Source organism: Aulonocara sp. 'chitande type north' Nkhata Bay, linkage group LG1, assembly GCF_057382095.1.
Source record: "Aulonocara sp. 'chitande type north' Nkhata Bay isolate Kocher_YH1m ecotype deep benthic linkage group LG1, A_spYH_male_GT1.1, whole genome shotgun sequence".
In the NCBI taxonomy this organism is placed as follows: Eukaryota; Metazoa; Chordata; class Actinopteri; order Cichliformes; family Cichlidae; genus Aulonocara; species Aulonocara sp. 'chitande type north' Nkhata Bay.
In genome coordinates, this window is record NC_141344.1 from 5,073,683 (window position 1) to 5,092,325 (window position 18,643).

The 18,643-nt window shown below is 38.9% G+C and overlaps 1 protein-coding gene across 2 annotated transcripts; it reads left to right on the top strand.

Annotated features, from left to right (window-relative positions):
* The first annotated feature begins 1,330 nt into the window (after positions 1-1,330).
* LOC147338561 (adhesion G protein-coupled receptor G1-like) lies at positions 1,331-16,782 on the top strand. 2 transcript variants are annotated; one of them, XM_086302994.1, is made up of 15 exons: positions 1,331-1,534; positions 2,806-2,938; positions 3,129-3,171; positions 3,329-3,461; positions 3,786-3,840; positions 4,592-4,676; positions 4,819-4,947; positions 6,736-6,885; positions 6,963-7,017; positions 7,097-7,188; positions 7,836-7,954; positions 11,956-12,236; positions 15,298-15,391; positions 15,494-15,822; positions 15,909-16,782. In XM_086302994.1, exons 4-15 carry the CDS (start codon positions 3,404-3,406, stop codon positions 16,031-16,033), a joined length of 1,572 nt encoding a protein of 523 aa, XP_086159120.1. In that variant the 5' UTR covers positions 1,331-1,534; positions 2,806-2,938; positions 3,129-3,171; positions 3,329-3,403; the 3' UTR covers positions 16,034-16,782. The 2 variants fall into 2 exon arrangements, with proteins under 2 accessions (XP_086159120.1, XP_086159030.1); XM_086302904.1 differs by having other exon boundaries at positions 2,806-3,461.
* Positions 16,783-18,643: the final 1,861 nt, after the last annotated feature.

An 18,643-nucleotide genomic window follows, 5' to 3' on the forward strand; every position in this document is an offset into this window, starting at 1 on the left:
ATATGGTAGACTGGTAATGGACTGATTCTTATATAGCGCTTTTCTACTCTCCCGGAGTACATAAAGCACTCTATACAACATGCCTCATTTACCCAAGCACTTCTAAGCTCAAGTGCAAACTAATCTACATTCACACTCCAATTAACATATCAGAGGGCAACTTGGGGTCAGTATCTTGCCCAAGGATATTTGACATGCAGACTGGGGAAGCCAAGGATCAAACCGCCAACCTTCCAATCAGTAGCTGATCTGCTCTACCACATGAACCACAACCACCCCACTGAAGTGTTGTTAAGTTTCTATGGGCCTGAACACATGATTAACTTTGCCCTTTTCAGACTTTCTCACACGACACACTGAAGAATTAGACCATTTCTTCAAAATGTAATATGCTAGTGAAAAATATCTCTGTATCCATCCAGGTTAATGTTAGGTTAACTGTGCTTTCATTTCAGCACATGCACCAATAGCCCAGTGACCTTTGGACAACCCCCTGTTAAATAGATAACAATTCTTTATAAGACCGATTTATAATATAGTGATGTCATCAGTGTGATAAGTCGGTCTGACTGATTTATTCAGAATTCATTGAGATATGTAATACCATGCATATGATAAACAATTTACCGAACTGTGGATTTTGCAAAGCTGAGCTAGTGAACTAATATTAACATCTGGAAAAGATCCGGAAAAAGAGTAAAATAGATCCATTGCAATGAACTCCTTATGGAGATTTAACTTTTCTTCCTTTCCTGGTGTGGTCCAGAGAGACTCAATTTTTATTATTACAGCATTTAATGCACCATTTATTCCAGACTTCAAATAAAGGGTGCAACAGTGGTCTGTTTTCAGTTTGACATTTTTTTAGAGAAATCAACTTTCTTAACTTCTACATGTTTAAATCCTCAGTTCTTTTCTCAACCTCAGTGGGTTGTAATAGTTCTCTGAGGTTTGGCCAAAGGGGCCAAAGGTAAGAGATGAGAATTCCGGAGTAAGTACTCAAAATTCCCATGGGATTAAATGCAACAATAATATATGGTATTCACAGTTAAACCCATGTGATCTAAATATAATCTAAATGTAATATGCATTTTAATACGTCACAAAGGTAAATGTAGTTAATTAGAGCAACAAAACTATCATATGAATCACAAAATATAATTCCCTCGTATGCAACTTCGAATGTTCTAGAGATCTGTGAAGGTAGCATATTAGTTTTGAGCGGAGACTGAGAAGGAGAGAACGTATAGCGGAGAAACACACGGGTGTCAGTTCAACACGTGCGACATACTTGGCTTTGTTTGTGTGTGACCAGACGTTAACAGTGTGAGGTGACATTTCCGAGAGTCGCACCACAGTGTAGAAAGGTGTTTTCAACTGCAACTGCTAAGGTTAAAGGTTGGTCGCGACAACTCGTCTGATCAGCGGACCCTGATATGGACCGTCGGAGAGCTGTAAAGTGACTTGCTGGCGCGCTGTAGCACAGACAGCGCGGTGTCCTCAGGAGGAGCCGAGAACTGGATTCAGTGGACTGGTGAGCAGCCACCGACAGAGCCACTGTGTTTCCATTTTTATGTGCAGTGTCTTTACTTATATTGGTCAAGGGACTTTAGTGAACAGGATTTACAAAGGGGTTATGCATAAAAATAAAAATAAAATAACAGTTATGACTTTATATCTTTATGACTGCATGTATGTTACTGTACATACATAACCAGTCCAGTACTTTTTGGCCACTTAAAATATCTTTATAGAACTCTTGCTATATTTGTTGCAATTTCTGTTGTCCTCTTCGCCAGATTACTCTTAAAAAGCCATTTTTTTAATGTCAACGAGACTTTTTAACTGGACAGTAAACTAAAAGGCACTTTGCCAAAAACTGATTGTGGCTTCTACCTTGTGATAGGAATGTTGTTTGTGGCTCAAGATGACTTGATATCATTCATGAGGGATATACTTGACACATTTCACATAGCATAGGCCAACAAGTGTGGTTTGCTTTTTTGTTTTTTTTGTTTTTTTGGGGGGGGGGTAGCAGTGTAACTACGGGCCATCGCTTCTTGGTAAATACCGAAAATCAGTTTTTGACAGGCAATCACATTTTGGCACAACACCACCAAGATGTGATAACCTGCTTCTGTGTTGCTTAATAATATTTCATATGGTATTATTTAATTTAAAATATCTATTTCATTTTCTTGTGGGGATAGTTTAATTGGATAATCCAAATTGTCACTATAGGTGTGAATGTGCGAATGAATGTCTGTCCCTGTGTGTTGGCCCTGCGACAGACTGGCGACCTGTCCAGGGTGTACCCCGCCTCTCGCCCTATGACAGCTGGGATAGGCTCCAGCGCCCCTGCGACCCTGAAAAGGATAAGCGGAAGCGAATGGATGGATGGATGGATGGATGGATGGATGGATGGATATTTCATTTTCTAAAGTAACTGTGATATCATTTGAATTTATAAAAAATGTGTGTTTTTGTACATTTTTATGCTGCACCAAAGTACAGTAAATGTTCTGTTCTTGTGCTTAAGTTGTCTGGGATCAATTCTTTCATTAGTGTTTAAGTGTAACATGCAGGCAAGGGGTTTATGGTTAGTTTCCTTGATTCCTGTCCATACCAAAACCATTGTGGAATCTGATGCAATAACTAATCCAACACCCAAAATAGTGGGTCTAAACTGATGTAAGAGGGTTTAGACTCAGTATAACGGGTGGAGTGCTACACTTTTCATGACATCTGTTGAAGTTCTTAGACCTGATATATAATTTTGAATAATTTGTGCATGTCTTTATGAAGGTGTCTGACACATCTTCTTGTCGATCTGGTTACCCACTAGCAGAGGAAGAACAGAAAACTTTCCTTGCCACTACTTAAAATGATAAACCTGTAATACCACAAGTCCATCACACCAAACCTCATTAGATCTAAGGTAAGTTTAAAGCAAACCACTACTAACGGAATTTTTGGAATAATACATGAGCTATTCTGATTAGAAATGAAATAGACTATGTAAAGAGAAACAGGTCAGGAAGAATAGAAAAATACAGCAGTCCAGTTACCTCCAAAGACTTTATTTTCAAAGATTTGCATCTTATTTTACTGTGTGCTGCAACCTGTAGAACTGGTGTGGCGCAAGTTCCTGTTTTACTTCCTCAGCAAGCTGTAAGTATCAGCACTTCTTTAGTACTTAAAAGTACTTGATTATTGTGGTAGCACTGAAAGAAATTGCCTGATGTGAGTCATTTCCTTTTCTGAGCTGTGAACCACAGATCTGTTAAAGCATGTGATATATGTAGATATGAAACTCCCCCTCATTCAGCAAACGTCAACCAGACAGAAAAATACCCTCTGGACCTCTTACAGCAAATCTATATCTGTTGATGAGTGAGACGCAATGTGGATTATACTTTTTATCACAACAGCCCTCTGTTTTTCTATGTCCCGAGCTATTGGTGAGTAAACCTACCATGTTATCACTCTTATGTTGAAAGGAGTATACTTGTGAAGTGAATCTCAAAGTCATGAATCCTTGAAAAAGTAAAATTACCCAGCTTCTTTGTTACCAATAGCTATTAAAGACTCTAAGTCAACCAGTTTCACAAAACTACCTGCAATTTTATCAAGTGCTGATCAAATACTTGTAAAATAACATCTTGTCTCTCATGTGTCTCTGGAGTTAGATGCCACTTAGACATTTTATCAGCTTCCAGTCTTGTTTAAATGTATTCATTATGCTAATTTTGGTCTTTCCTTTTCTGTGTGTTTTACTTTGACAGACCTTTGTGAAAATGTTCTTAAAGAATGCCGAGACAGTGACCCATCATGGATAGGGTAATGCAGCTTCTACTGTACATGTCGCATTCCTGTTTGTGAAAAATAAATTGTCCTACATGAATGAATAAATGCTGTCAGTAATTGTTAATTGTTTTCAACAGTGGCTGCTTTTCAGTGGTTTTACATGGCTTCATCATCAAATAAGAATCATTAGAGTATTAGTATACAGCCTCTAACATATACTCATTGTAACAAATACTGCTGTTTCAAACAAGAACACAGTGTAACACTTTGGAATAACCATAATTTTGTATTATTGTTTAAGTGTATTGTGTATGTTGGCGTGTATTTAAACTTGTTACATACTTGATTTATCTAGAAACATTATTTGGATGATTTACTGTACTTTTTATATTTCTTTCTTATTTTTCTTTTTGGATTTTGTTAGCTGCTTGGAATTGACAAAGCTGTAGAATGTGATACTGTGATAATATGGACATTATTATTTAATTATTGTCAGAGTTTCACAGCTCAGCATTATTTTGTGCAAATTGAAAAGCACTGAAGGATGCTTAAACCAAATACAACAGAATCTATTTCTGTTCATCTCAAATTCTTGCAGTTTCATTTTTTCTCCTTTAAATGTATATCCATGAACAAATGAAGTAATCAAATAGCAGAGAAAGGTCCACTATGAAATAATTGATCTTACTTCTCATCTCTTTGCATTAGTTTGTCTTTTTTATCCTCAGTTATATCCCTGTTTGCATGTTTATATATCTGAACTATGTTAAATATCTGTTGGTAGTTGTTACGAGGATCGAATTATGACCTGCAAAACAGGCCGCTCCTTGACAGGCATCAAACAACTCAAAGTAGACTCGCTTCAAGAGGTGAGGTCATTTGGAGCTGAAGTGCTTTTTAGAAGTGAAAAAGTTACATTTGATCTGAATTTCTGTATTTTTGTATTAATGAACTCTAATTACTGACAACCAACACATTTTTTAAAGTTATGTTTTCGTGTATGCTTTTTAGGTTGATGTGAGACCTACATTTGAACATAGAGTTCACATCCCATCATCAGCTCTCCAGAGAAGCATAGGAAATGTGCCTGAGGTGGATGTCCTGGTGGTGGCCTCTGTAATAAACAGCAGTTATTTTAAGGTTGGTAACGCTAAAAGCAACAGAAAAAAAACTTAAATATTCCCACGAGCAGAGTCTCTTCACAATCAGCTGTTGCTTATCATGAAAAATGATTAAAAGTTGCTCCTTTAATAAAGAGTTGTTTTCACTGAGGGCCACAATGAGAAATGTTTGCTTTAATTTAGTCTAAAATGTTTGTCTTATATTTGTCTTATATGACAAATTCCTCAACCAGTGTACAAACAACTTTATTAGACTTTAAAATGTTTATTTCAGAAAAGTAATGCATTCTGACTACAGTTCTATAAAAAGGCTACTCACAACAACAATCTTTGGCTACCTTTACCTAATATTACTGTCACGGATTGCCGGGGCAAGCCGTGTGGAATGTAGGAAGGACCCAAAAGGCAGCAGCTCTGGTGCAGGTGAGTGTTTATTAACAGGGGTGGGTAAGTACAAACAGCGGTGGCGACAAAACATGAAACTGGAAACCTAAACTGGGTAAACTAATAAGACAAACCAGAACGAGGATGCAGGGAGGTCCGGAGAAATACATATGGGAAGACACAGGGAGACCAAGGGGAAACAACACAGACGAACCAGCAATTACTAAGACAGAAAATACAACTTAAATACACTCAGAGAACACAGGGAGATTACACACAGGTGGGAAACACAGCTGGGAGTGATTAACATAACGAGACTAGGGAGGCAAACTGAAAACACTCACATAAGACGCAGACCTTCACAATAAAACAGGAACACACGGGCAGAACAGAGTAAACACTAAACAAAGGAAGAACAGAACCAAAATCGAAGAGAAAACACAAAATGCTGGGTCAAAAGGACCCAGGATCATGACAATTACAATTTGTTTAATGGTCTGAAACATGTAAGTGCGAGAAATATAAAAGAAATCTTCAAAATGCAAATACTTTGTTCATAAAACTGCGCTTGTGGCTGTACAAACTGTAGCTACAACTAGCCAACATTTAAAAAAAAATATCTTGAAATTTAACTACAAGTCCTCTGCCAGGATTAAAGGCTAGATTAGTTTTTGAGATTTGAGATACATTTTTTCATATTAATCCCACCCTAACATTTTATTTATTTTATTTATTTATTTATTTTTTAGAAAGAGGGGCAATACATATTAATGAACATTTTAACAAATGTAAATATGCCAGATTATAGGCTTGGGCTAATTTCCATCTGCAGACCCTCTGGCAGGTTGGTGTTAAACACAAGTTAGTAAAAACATACAGAGACACTATTTACAGGTCATGTGACAAGGACAAAAACAGTGATCACATTATACTAGAACAAACAATGACAAGGAGAGTGGACACAGAGGACAGTATAGATAACAATAACGGAAACACATCAATTATATTGCACAAACCCCAGTATTGTACATGCCCTGACCATCGTGATATTGCGTTCACCCATTGCACTAACAGTTGTTTCCCTTTTTGTAATACACTAACTCTTTTCCCCGTCCAATATAAAACATGATTATTAAACATGATTACATGTTTGTGTGTCCCTCAGCCGCCCTTTTAAGTGACTCTTAAAGATGGGTAGACTTGTACTTTCCCTCACTGACAGTGGAAGACTATTCCAGAAGCTCACTCCCTGATATGACAGAGCATTCTGTGAAAAGGTGGTCCGCCTGAGTGCCAGTTCACAATCACTTCTAACAGTGGCCTGAGTTAGTCGAGACCCGGCAACACTGCTAGACTTTTGTTTAATAAAATCACTCATTGGTGGAGGCGCCACTAACATAACTGTTATGTGCCGTCCTTTCAGCTGAGTCCTCCCCAAAGAAGTAGGATACCACAAATTCACCGCAGAAATGGCAAAGTATTTAGGGACTCAGCCGTATGTGTGCGGGCAGGAAACCGTGCAGTCGAGAATCTCTCACAAACCATCACGTTAACCTTCAAACACAACAAAGAGGTAAAAAGACAAAAGTGTTGGACGAACATCTTAAATAGAAAATGTAACAACCTGTTTACCGTTCATTTTGATTCCAGGTTGAAAGTGGAACGTGTGTATTTTGGAAGGAAACATCAGCAAAGGATGGAACAGGTACTACTGGAGATGTCAACCTTCAGTGTTTTTGTTTCTAAATAAAATGACTTAGTTACTCCGAATGTTTTCTTTATAGGTTACTGGAGCAATGAAGGCTGTGACACAAATTACACGGCACATGAATTTATTTGCAGCTGCAACCATCTGAGCTTCTTTGCTGTGCTTGTGGTGAGCTGAAAATCTCTTCCTACATATGATAAAAGCCTTTGGCAAACACCATATTTATCTAATTAATATTTAATTAGATAAACATGTTGATAAACAATTTGAATTGAGAGGCTGTCTCAAATTTATACTGTATAAATAGCCACATATTTAGTTCCAGTCTTTCCACAACCAAATGACCAGAACTGAAATGTCAGCAATACACTCAAAGATGATAATTATGATATTTAAATTATAATTATAGTTATAAGTTCACTGTACACATACTTTGTTGTGCATGTAAAATAACAATAAAGGGCTATTCTATTCTATGAGCAAACTAGTGTGTTACACATAGATTGTATAAAAGATAGAGGGAGCCACCATGGCATCAAGTCACAATTTAAGGCTATGGGTCAGCACACCTGTCACTCTAATTTTAAGCTTTGCCAGCACATGGATCACTTACAAAAATAATTAACTCATCATATAGTTGTGATGAAGGGTGAACCAACCGATACATTCCCAACCATGTATTGCACCAAAATGTCTTGCCATCTTAACATGGAAATTTAGCAATTGATAAATTAACAAATCTTGGTCTACTACTAAAACAAATTTCTTATGTAAAATACATTTCAAAACAACAACTTCATCTTTTTATGTTGCAGAATCCAGGAATATCGGTGACAAAAGCTGATGCCGACAAGCTAAACTACATCACTTACATTGGATCAGGATTCTCCGCCCCCTTCGCACTGATCAGTTTGTTCATCTATATTTATCTACAGTGAGTAGATGTCATATTATTCACATTTAAAACTTTATAGTTTTCAGTTCCCAATTGTGATCAAATGAGAAACTGGAGAAAATAGACTGTATAAAAGCTATTGAGTTCGTTAGTGACAGCAGCTCAGTGATAAGGTCTCTGACCACAACACCCACACTCAAACATGAGCAGATGAAAATAAGAGATGAAAAAATAAGAACAAACCGATACTCTTAAGAATTTAGCATCTCAAACGATGAAGAAATTAAGGAAGTACCAGGTTGTTTCCAACTGCTTCTTAAGCAAAGTATGCACAATTTGGACTTCTATACCTGGCTGATGCTCATACTAGCCTTTGGCTTCCAGCTGTCTTCCCCTAAATCAGTGATTAATGACCCACTCTTAGTCACGTTAAGTTTAAGGAAATCGTCATTCCGAACATTTAACAAATGCAGGCAAAGCATCAGCCAGACCTGACTGTGAGGTCTGAAGAGGAGGCAGCAGTGCAGTGTTATCAGGAAACTTCAAGTCTAGGAGCTGTCTGTGTACATGATAAAAACCAGAGGAGAAAAAACACAGCCCTCAGGAGAGCTGGAGTTTGATAGGTTTGAGAGGGTTGGACATTTTACAGAAATCCCATTCAAGTTTCTCAGTTAAAAAATTCAAATGTAACATTAAAATCTGATCAAGTAAAATAATTTCAGAGGCCAGTCAGTCCATCAGTACATGGGGCTGCACCTTATCAAAAGCAGAAGATGCTTATATGCTGTATGATCTAGAACAATGAGCTTATCATCATCTATATCAATGCTTACTTTATAAGCAAACAGCAGTGGCTCTAATCTGTCATCAGTTGAGGACACAACCTCATCAGTTTTTTTTTATCACAAGATGTGTAAATACAGCGGATCTTAACTCATTTAGTTTTCTTGCATCTTTTTTTAGTATTGTGATTAATATGTTTTTTTTCTAAATGACTTCACATCAGTTACATTTCATTTGTTCTGTATGCTGGTTATGTTTCCACCCTCTACACATCTCTGTACGATTGTAGAAAAATCCTCACTGAGCTAGATGGCATCGGGGGCCAGCAGCTGTCCTAATATTCACCATTTTCAAGATGGTTTCAGCCTGTTCTAGTGACATGACAAAATGATTCTGAGAAAGATTCACTAGTATGAAAAAAACATTTTTTCATTTCACATTCCTCCATTGCTTCCTCACTTCTCCACAGCTGGTGTTAGCAGCAGCACCAGCAACCTGTAAGGATTGGTTACTATTTGTTGCTGGTTCACAGTCAGGCAACCCTGACGGCTTACATGCCGTTACTTTGACACATTTTGCTGCATTTATGTTTAGTTTAGTTTTTTTTATTGTTTTCTCTCAGCTTTCCAGCTCCACCTTTTCACCACTTCTTCCACAATAAACTTTTTCACAAGGTGCGTGAGAAGGTAGAGGGGAGCCGGTCACATTAAGAAAGTTGATTGAACAATCCAGTGGCAGTATTTAAAAAATGAACAAATGGTGTCAGTGCTTTGACACCTGTTGTGCCAAGGTAGTTATCTCCTACAGCATTTGTGTCTCCTGCGCTCCCAACGGGGGAGAAACTAATTCTGTCAGGGATAACTAGCTTTGCATGACACCAAGCAAAGGGAACCCATACAGTTAATATACATACATTTAATAAAATGTAATGGAGTAGCATGATGGTGCAAGTATTTCCCGTTTTTTCACAATATTAGTTTTGGCTATGATATTATACAGAAGACAACTTATTACAGGAAGAAGAGGAGTGGGAAAAGGTGGTGGTACTAGGGGAATCGAGGGGGGCAGTATATCTTGAGGTTCAATGTTGTTATGGCACTGAGAAGTAAACTGCTTTTGACGCTGTTTCTCAGGTGGCAACAGGTCAAAAGTGAGACCAAGATTATTTACTCAATCCTGCTAAATTGAGTAAGTCCTGTAGAGAGGCCGTAGTTTCTGCACAATGTGATACAGTACTTTCTGTAAAAAGTCATGAGCTGTTTTTGACTCACTTTGGTCTTCCCGAGTACTCTGATGAAATGAAGTCATAGCTGTACCTTCTGCTAACTGCAGAGTCTTCTTTAAATTGCAACAATTAAAGTCTCACAAGGAGGAATTTAGCAAATGGAGCAAATAGAGTCCAGTTTGTGCATTAGGTCAGCGATTATCTGAGGAGTAGCTGACATGTTGACTTGTGGATGATTAAACACTGCTGTATAAAACAACTGTTGTTGTTTGGCAAATAGAATACATGGAGTGAATTTATCCACAGTTCCACTGCAGCAGTACATATCCTGATGTTTGCAGTATTACACCGCTTCCATTTACATAAACAGCTGGTATCTGTAGAGCTCTGTAGGGAAAGAAGAAACTCTTGACTCAGACTAACTCTCCTATGTGTGTCTCCACAGCAATGTAATTACATAAAATAAAATAGAATGCACTCATACTCTGCATCACCAAAGAACTTACTAATAGCCTGTAATACTCTGACAGAGTATATCTGAGTCTGGTTTGTGGCAAAAACCTCTGAGGACACAGATACTGTGAGTTCCTACTGTGCTGTTTATGAACTAAAGGGTCGAACTTTTGCTACAGATGTATTTGCTAACTTTTGTCAGGGTTCCCTGTATAAAGAAACATCCCTCTTCCTTTAACAGTTGTCTCTGCAAAGAATGATGAGCGTGTGTGTCACGGTCTGGCTGGCAGACCGTGGGGATGTGGGGAAAGGAGGACCCAAAACGCAGACTCTGCGATGCAAACAGTGCTCTTTATTTACAGTGAAAAGGCTGTAAATACAATAACTCCCCGTTGCTCCCTCGAACCCCGTGTGCGTGCTTCCCTCCGATATCTGTGCTCGTGCTCCCCGCTGTTGTGTTTCCGCACCCCCGTGCGTGCTGCCTCTCCGGACCACTCCTCCTCCTGTAGGGAAACCAGAGACGCAGCCGTCAACACTAACCCTCGGCGGGCATATACGCACAGCACAGACCTAAGCTAACACACACTGACTTGGTACAATAACTCAATGATCCCGCGCCGGTGGGAGCTCCAACTCTCTCCTAAGTAGCTCCCCCGACGAGCCCTGATCACCAACAGGTGTGGCATGAACTTCAGGTGTGGCCAGTCCTTCCGCAGGGCCACACCCCTCAGGCCTGCAGGTGGCTGAGCTCCATCCTCCAGCCACACCCGCAGACATACACACCCATACCCTGCCTATACATATGAGTGGGACACAGACTAACACAGCACAGTGCAGAAAAACACACACATCACCAAAATAATAATAATAACAACAATAACATCAACAGTCAAAACTGCTCACGGACCCCGAGTCCTCCAGAGCTGGGTCCGTGACAGTGACAGTGTGAGGTTGCAGAGATTGCGTCACAAAAGCTCAGTTGCTGCTTACATTTTGGGAACTATTTTTTTTCAACATGTTGATACTGGTATAAACAAAATGTAGTCACTTCCCCAGAGACATCTTCTGTCAAGTAGCCTCAAAGAAACACTGCTACGAGGGCCTGGAAATGCCATAAAAAAAAACCCTGAACATTAAGAAAACAAACTCAATAATATTAATGGTTAAAAAAATGTGATTGTGAATGAAATTTGTAAAGTAATTAATTAAAGAAATGTTGTGTACATTAATATATCTGCCTGAGAGTGATTTTGTCATGTTTGTCTTTGTAATTTGTTTGTTTAATGAATTTGTTGATTTTCCCATTTCAGTTCAACCCATATTCTGTTACATTTCTAACATTATATGATGCAAATGAGGCGACTGCTACTCAAAGTGTGGTATTAAGTGAACTTTGTGGCTACATCTAGTTAAGAGACCATTAGAGAAGTGAGGCTACAGCCTCATGGCCTTTCTTATATATAGTTTTATCTGCTGCATTAGTGTGGAGTTATTACCATCATCTCACATCTAAAAAGGCAAGATAATATCCACTATCTCCACAGTTGGCAACAAGAGAATAATTCTGTTTCTGTTTTAGTCGGCGGCATCCTGAGAAATCCATAAGTCTGCACATGCAGCTAACAGTGGCGATGTTCTGCCTCCATCTCACCTTCCTGCTGTCCAGCCTCCTGGCCCAACTACTGAAGGAAAAAGAGGACGGCTCATCTTGCCTGGTACTGGGTCTGGTTTTACACTGGTCCCTGCTGGCCACCCTGACCTGGAGTGCTCTGGAGGGGTTCCACCTCTACCTTCTGCTCATCCGGGTCTTCAACATCTATGTGAGGAGGTACCTGCTCAAACTCAGCCTGATTGGATGGGGTGAGTGTCGTTTAGGTGGGACGCTGCTCTGCAATACACTGTCACAAATCTTTAAATGAAAGTGGATTGTGTTGAAGTGTTACATCACAATAAAGGCTTAAACCCTTTATTCTGATGTATTGTGATGTCAAGTAAATTCGCCTTATTTGCACAACCTACTGTATTTAAGCACAACAGACACTGACCAAACACTAGGGCAAATAGGTACAAAACTACTTAAAAAAATCACGAATCATGAAATGTCTTGTATGTATTTTAAAAGTAATTAAATGACACTGTTATAAATTAGGCCTTAACTGAAAAGCCTGTCTAAGAGAGATGTGTTTTAAGTTCAGATAATAATACTGTGAAACAGACGATCTGATATGGACGATTGTATATTGTTCAGCTTTAGTCATTCTAATTTATTCTGTTGTTTAGAATCAACAGCTGTTGGTAAGATCACCTGTGCAGTCAGCATGGGGCACAAAATTTTAAGGACAGGGTTCGTACAGGTGCTTGAAATCCTTGAAAATGATAGAATTTTAATATTGTCTTTTCAAGGTTTGAAAAGTGCTTGAATTTCAGATGTGGTGCTTAAAAGTGCTTGAAAGTGTAACTGTATGTCATCACCACAAATAACATTCTGATTGAATAGTTTTCTTATCAGATAGAGAAATAAAATGAGTCGCAAAATGTAAAAACAAAATTTCAATTTGGGTCGAAAGTGCGGACTTCAAACTATACACCAGTTTTTAAATTGTGTTGATCGGCCATGTAAAACCAGAGGTATGATAAAAAATACACGCAATGTTTTTTTCTTAATAAAACAGTGGTGTTTGCAGGGGGAACAAACAGCACTAGCAATCACTCTCAGCCTGGGAGTGAAAAAAAAGGAAAAGAAAAAATACTCCTTCCCTATTGGTGGAAAAATGTACCATTTCGACCAATCAAAAAATGTGGCATTTGGTTGTTTAGGAAGAGGGGGAAGTTTTAGGAGTGACACCAGCGAGAGAGAGCAAGTGAGCGAAAGAAAGAGAAAGTTTTGAGTGAGTTTTGATAGATACGTGATAGATTTGTGACGTTTACCATGTTTGGAGTCTCACGTTAGTGTGTTATCTTGTGTAGTTAGTGTGTAGTGTAGTCGTTGTTTTGTTGTGTGAGTCACTTCTACTAGAGAATGTCACAGTTGCTGCAAAAAAGCCACAAAAGGCAGATCGCAGTGTAAACGCTGTCTCCAGGTGGAAAACAGGAGTGACACACCTGCTGTCAGACCTGCAGGTTTATCCCTGTGCTGTTCTCCTCTGTCTTAGTGGATACAAATTATATTTTGGAGTTGCATAAAGAATTTGTGTGCCTTCCTATTTGGTGCAGAACACCTTACTGTTCTGTAAGTAGTTTTAAATGGTTATATAAAAACGTCTTAGCCTTGGTTGCATTTTTGGGTGTAAATAGTACCATATAACTTTGTTGTTTGCAAAACTTGTGCATATTTTTTTTAAATGTACAATTTCTATTTGCATTTCAAGTCTGAATTTAGATCAGTTGTGCTTATACAGTATGTCAAAATGAGAACATAACAGATGGGCAAGATAAACAGTTTTTAAAGGTGAAATATAGACGCCAAATAAAAAGTAGTCAAAAATGGCCAATTATACCCTGGACCCCAGAGGGTTAAAGGCTAAAAGCAAAGTTGTCACCAAGTACTGTTTATATTTCTATGTATTTCTGCAGGCACTAAGTATTAACTTAGTGCCTTTGGGTGAAATAATGATAATATGAGGGACCGATCCATTCGGTCACAAAGAATAGCCACTTGCTACCAAAGTTCCCCGGCTTTCATTCACAATGTGATTATCGTCAGCACCTACACATTAAACTACTTAAACATTATAAATGTCTTCAAGCTCACAATGAGGCCACAATAAGGCCTGTATCTACTGTCTCAGCCACTGAGACAGTAGATACATTTATATGTGTTTTTATAAATGAATATTTCATACTTTAAGGCTGCCTGTTTATTTAAGGGAGATGAACAAAATACTGTAGCGGGTCAGGGCTGTTTGGGGTTTGACAGCTATGTTTTGTTGTTCCAGGCGGCAGCGTTATGTTGCCATGGTTACAGGTGATGCTCTCTCTCTCTGCGACTGTGTGTTTCTGGGTGGAGAGAGCGCCTTTTTCTTGTGGTTGTTGTTATGCTAGAGCTACGCCGAGCAGTTGAGTTAGCAGCGTTGTGTTTCCTGTTGAATGCTAATAAACGGCTGTGCTCCCTGGCTAACTCTGTGGGAAGCAAGACCAAACGATCCCTTTGCCTCCTCCTTGTCTGAGCTCGCCACAATGCATTAGAATTGTACGTGATAATATCATAGATGATAGATTAAATAAAAAATTTTAAGTAGATGCTTGTGCGTTCTTAAAGTCTTATATATTGAATTGAACTATGTGATCTATTCAAAGCCTCTTGCAGTCAGTGCTGTTCTCCATGCCTGTCTGACTGTACATGATGTTATTAGCACAAACACTTTAAAGGTGATCATTTAGGACTTCAGCAATAATGCAAACAGCAATGTAGTTAAACATCTTACAGTTAGTTTTATTAGGAATTAACTTAAAAAACAAACAAACATCTGTCTCCTATTTTTTGTGTCATACAGGAAAGAAGCATCAATATCTGATGAGAAGACTTATTTATTTCTGTTTTGTTTGTTTTTTTCAATAGGAAATGAATATCTAACAAGTTGATCTGATCACATTTTCACATCTTAATTCTTAAGTGAAATGCGCATTTTGAGTTTATACAATATATGCATTTAAGGCGACCATTTCCTTTTGCAGTATGTTTGTCTGGTGCGTTTTTCTATGTCTTAACAAAAGGGCAACAAAGATGTTTAAGTTCACCTTGGATGATTTGTTTTAATTTTCACATGGTCTTACTGAGGTGATGCGAACTGAAATTTGCATTCTTTGGGGGGGGGGGGTAAATGTGAAAAGGGACCTTAAAGCAGAGGAACAGTGACAATAATGCCTCACGCTGTCCTAAAGAACACTCAGCTGACATTAATTCTGTCTTCCATGTTTGCAGGTTTTCCTACACTGGTTGCAGCTGTTTGTGGGATTTCACGTGTTTATGGCAAATACACTCTGAAATACAGCAACAGCAATTTAACACAACACATGTAAGAACCTATCTTTGGTATCATTTTATATTAGAGTGAGCCAGGAGATTTTATTTCTTAGCAAATTCATGCTGTTTTTTTAATTTCTTTATTAATGAGCAGGTGCTGGATGAGCAACGAGTCTGAACAAAAGCTCCTCGTAGTCAGCTACATCACTACCGTGGCCTTTCCTTTCTTGGTGGTTGTGTTCAATGCCTGCATGCTGGGGCTGGTGGTGTTTAAGATGTTGGAGCTAAGAAGGGGTGATAGAAGCTTTGGAAGCAGCAGTGACTGGAAGAAGATAAACAAAGAGAGAAAGAAGAGGTTATGGAAGGACTGTGTCACAGTGCTGGGCCTCAGCTGTGTGCTTGGGTTACCTTGGGGGTTAGCCAGCACTACATACGTTTCACTCGCTGGGATCTACGTATTCACCGTATTGAACTCCCTTCAAGGTTAGTATGTGATCATCATGTCAAGGATTAACTGGACTTTGATCATTTAATAGAAGAACTGACAAACTATGTCTCTCTCTTCACAGGTCTATTTATTTTCCTGTGGTCTGTGGCGATGGCCTGGTCAAAATCTCAACCTGAAAATAACTCATCAATCAGAGACTCTTCCTCTCAGAAAATGATGACTACTAGTTTCAACAGCAGAAACTGAAAAGACTAATGCATTATCCATGACCTATATTAGGTGTTGCGCTTCTATTGATATGTAGTTCAGTATAACCAATAGGGCTGCCACGATTAGTCGACTATCAAAATCGACGACTGATTTAATAGTTGACGCGTCATTTGAAGCTTTGTTTGCTTTTTTTGATGTATTGTGCACTTAGAGATGCTCTTCTGTATAACCTGGTTGTAATGAGTGGCTCTTTGAGTTTACATTGCATCACCCTTTGAGGTCTTTCTGATAAATCGTTCCTAGTGCTGTACCTACTTATAATTAAGTTATTATTTATAGCAGCTTTCAGGTAAAAAGGAAAAACAACTAGAGTAATCTCTAAATGATCTATATACATTAAGAGTATTTTAAAATACATTGTATTTAATCTCCCCAATTCTTCCCAGATACTGATACTGTTAATATTCAACTCCATCATCATGACCTGACATAAGAAGTCTAACCAGGTGGCAGGTGCCACAAGGTGGCAGCAATACCCACAGGAGACACTCTTCCTCTTTTTTTATGCATGAAGATAAGATAAGATAAGATAAGATAACCTTTATTAGTCCCACGTGTGGGAAATTTGTTTTGTTACAGCAGTGGAGAGTGGAAAGTTACATGGAAAATTAGAAAAAAGAAAAACACTGGAATAAGATATTAATAGATACTGTGCGCAACTGTACACAATAGAATATAATAAAATAAAATACTATATACAATTGAATAAAATAGAATACAAATGCTATATACAATTGAGTATAATACAACGATGCCAGAAAAGAGTATTGTACTTAGTGTTATTGCTATTGCACATGTGTGGATGTGTGTGTTTAATCGGTTGAAGTCTTTGTTGTGGAGTCTGACAGCAGTGGGGAGGAAAGACCTGCAAAATCTCTCCATCCCACATTGTGGGTGCCACAGCTGCCACTGAAGGAGCTGCTCAGTGCTCTCAGAGTCTCCTGCATGGGGTGGGAGATGTTGTCCAACAGGGATGACAGCTTAGCCACCATTCTCCTGTCACTCACCACCTCCACTGCGTCCAGAGGGCATCCTAGAACAGAGCTGGCCCTTCTGATCAGCCTGTTCAGTCTCTTCCAGTCCCCAGCAGAGATGCTGCCCCCCAGCAGACCACACTGTAAAAGATGGCTGAGGCCACCACAGAGTCATAGAAGGTCTTCAGGAGTGGGCCCTTCACTCCAAAAGACCTGAGCCTCCGTAGCAGGTACAACCTGCTCTGCCCTTTCCTGCATAGGGCGTCTGAATTATGAGTCCAGTCCAGTTTATTGTTCAGATGAACACCAAGGTACCTCTAGCTGTCCACAGTCTCAATATCAATACCTTGGATGTTCAGTGGTTGCAGTGGAGGACGTTTGTGCCTGCAGAAGTCTACCACCAGCTCCTTGGTTTTACTGGTCTTGATCTGGAGGTAGTTCTGCAGGCACCAGTCCACAAAGCCTTGGGTCAGTCGTCTGTACTCCCTGCCGTCCCCATCAGTGATCAGGCCAACTATTGCAGAGTCATCAGAGAACTTCTGCAGGAAGCACTGGGTGGAGTTGTAGAAGAAGTCTGCAGTGTAGATGGTAAAGAGGAACGGTGCCAGAACCGTTCCCTGTGGGGCCCCCATACTGAACTCTTATGAATTGCTCATGCATTTCATGCATGACTCCATGATCTGCTTTTTACCTGGATGGCCAATGATGCACTTCTGTCTCCTGCTGATAAAGGTGTTTATATCCCACCCCTAGCTCCTGAAACTGTCAGGAGTAGTGCAACATCACTATGTAGTACATGCTGTTTGGATCAAACAGTGTGTGATGTTGTTTAAGCTTAGCACAGGATATACCAAGAAACACGTTTCAGGTTATAGATGGAAATAGAGGAAACAGTTTGCTAGGAAGCCTGCTGAGTCTCTCTTACGCAGAACCCTGTCCACATCTTCTAAGATGTTTTTCTACACTGATAAGATAAGATAAGATAACTCTTTATTGTCATTGCACAGTCATACATAGTACAGTAGTACAATGAAATTGGAAAACTGTCCTACGTCGGCACTACATATAACACAACACGACACGATATGACACATCACAACGCAACAAACAACACAACACAGTATAATAACTTAGTATAAAAAAGAAGAATAAGTGTATTTGTATTGCACACTGTTATTATTGCACATTAATTATTATTGCACCTTGTTATAAATATAAATATTATTATTGTTATTGTTTTAAACATTGTTAACTCTGCCTTAAAAATTCCAGGGAGGTAGCCAGTCAGGTCAGCTATTTACATTGTGGGCTTTCATCAAATCTTTTAGAAATGGCATAATATGATTCACATCATGTATTATAAATTGAATCTTACATGTGCTGGTTGTCTCTTGAATATGATCTTTGACATGTCACTCTGCATGCATGTTATTGTGTGAGGATTCCTGGTGTAATCATCCAAACCAATTTCCTCTCATATGAGGGTGACAGATTAGGTATTCTCAGACCTCGAGAAAGTGGTGACACATCTGAATAATTTAACTTAAAGAATAACTTAAAAAACAATTCAAATAAATAATTAAAAGACCAAATTTACCACTGACATTCATGC

What these genes read in the sequence shown, in the direction of transcription:
- LOC147338561 (XM_086302904.1), top strand. Translation starts at nt 3,404, where the DNA reads ATGTGGATTATACTTTTTATCACAACAGCCCTCTGTTTTTCTATGTCC. An exon ending in AGTGACCCATCATGGATAGG is followed by an intron (nt 3,841 to 4,591) that starts GTAATGCAGCTT and finishes ATCTGTTGGTAG; the next exon opens with TTGTTACGAGGATCGAATTA. An exon ending in GCTTCTTTGCTGTGCTTGTG is followed by an intron (nt 7,189 to 7,835) that starts GTGAGCTGAAAA and finishes TTTATGTTGCAG; the next exon opens with AATCCAGGAATATCGGTGAC.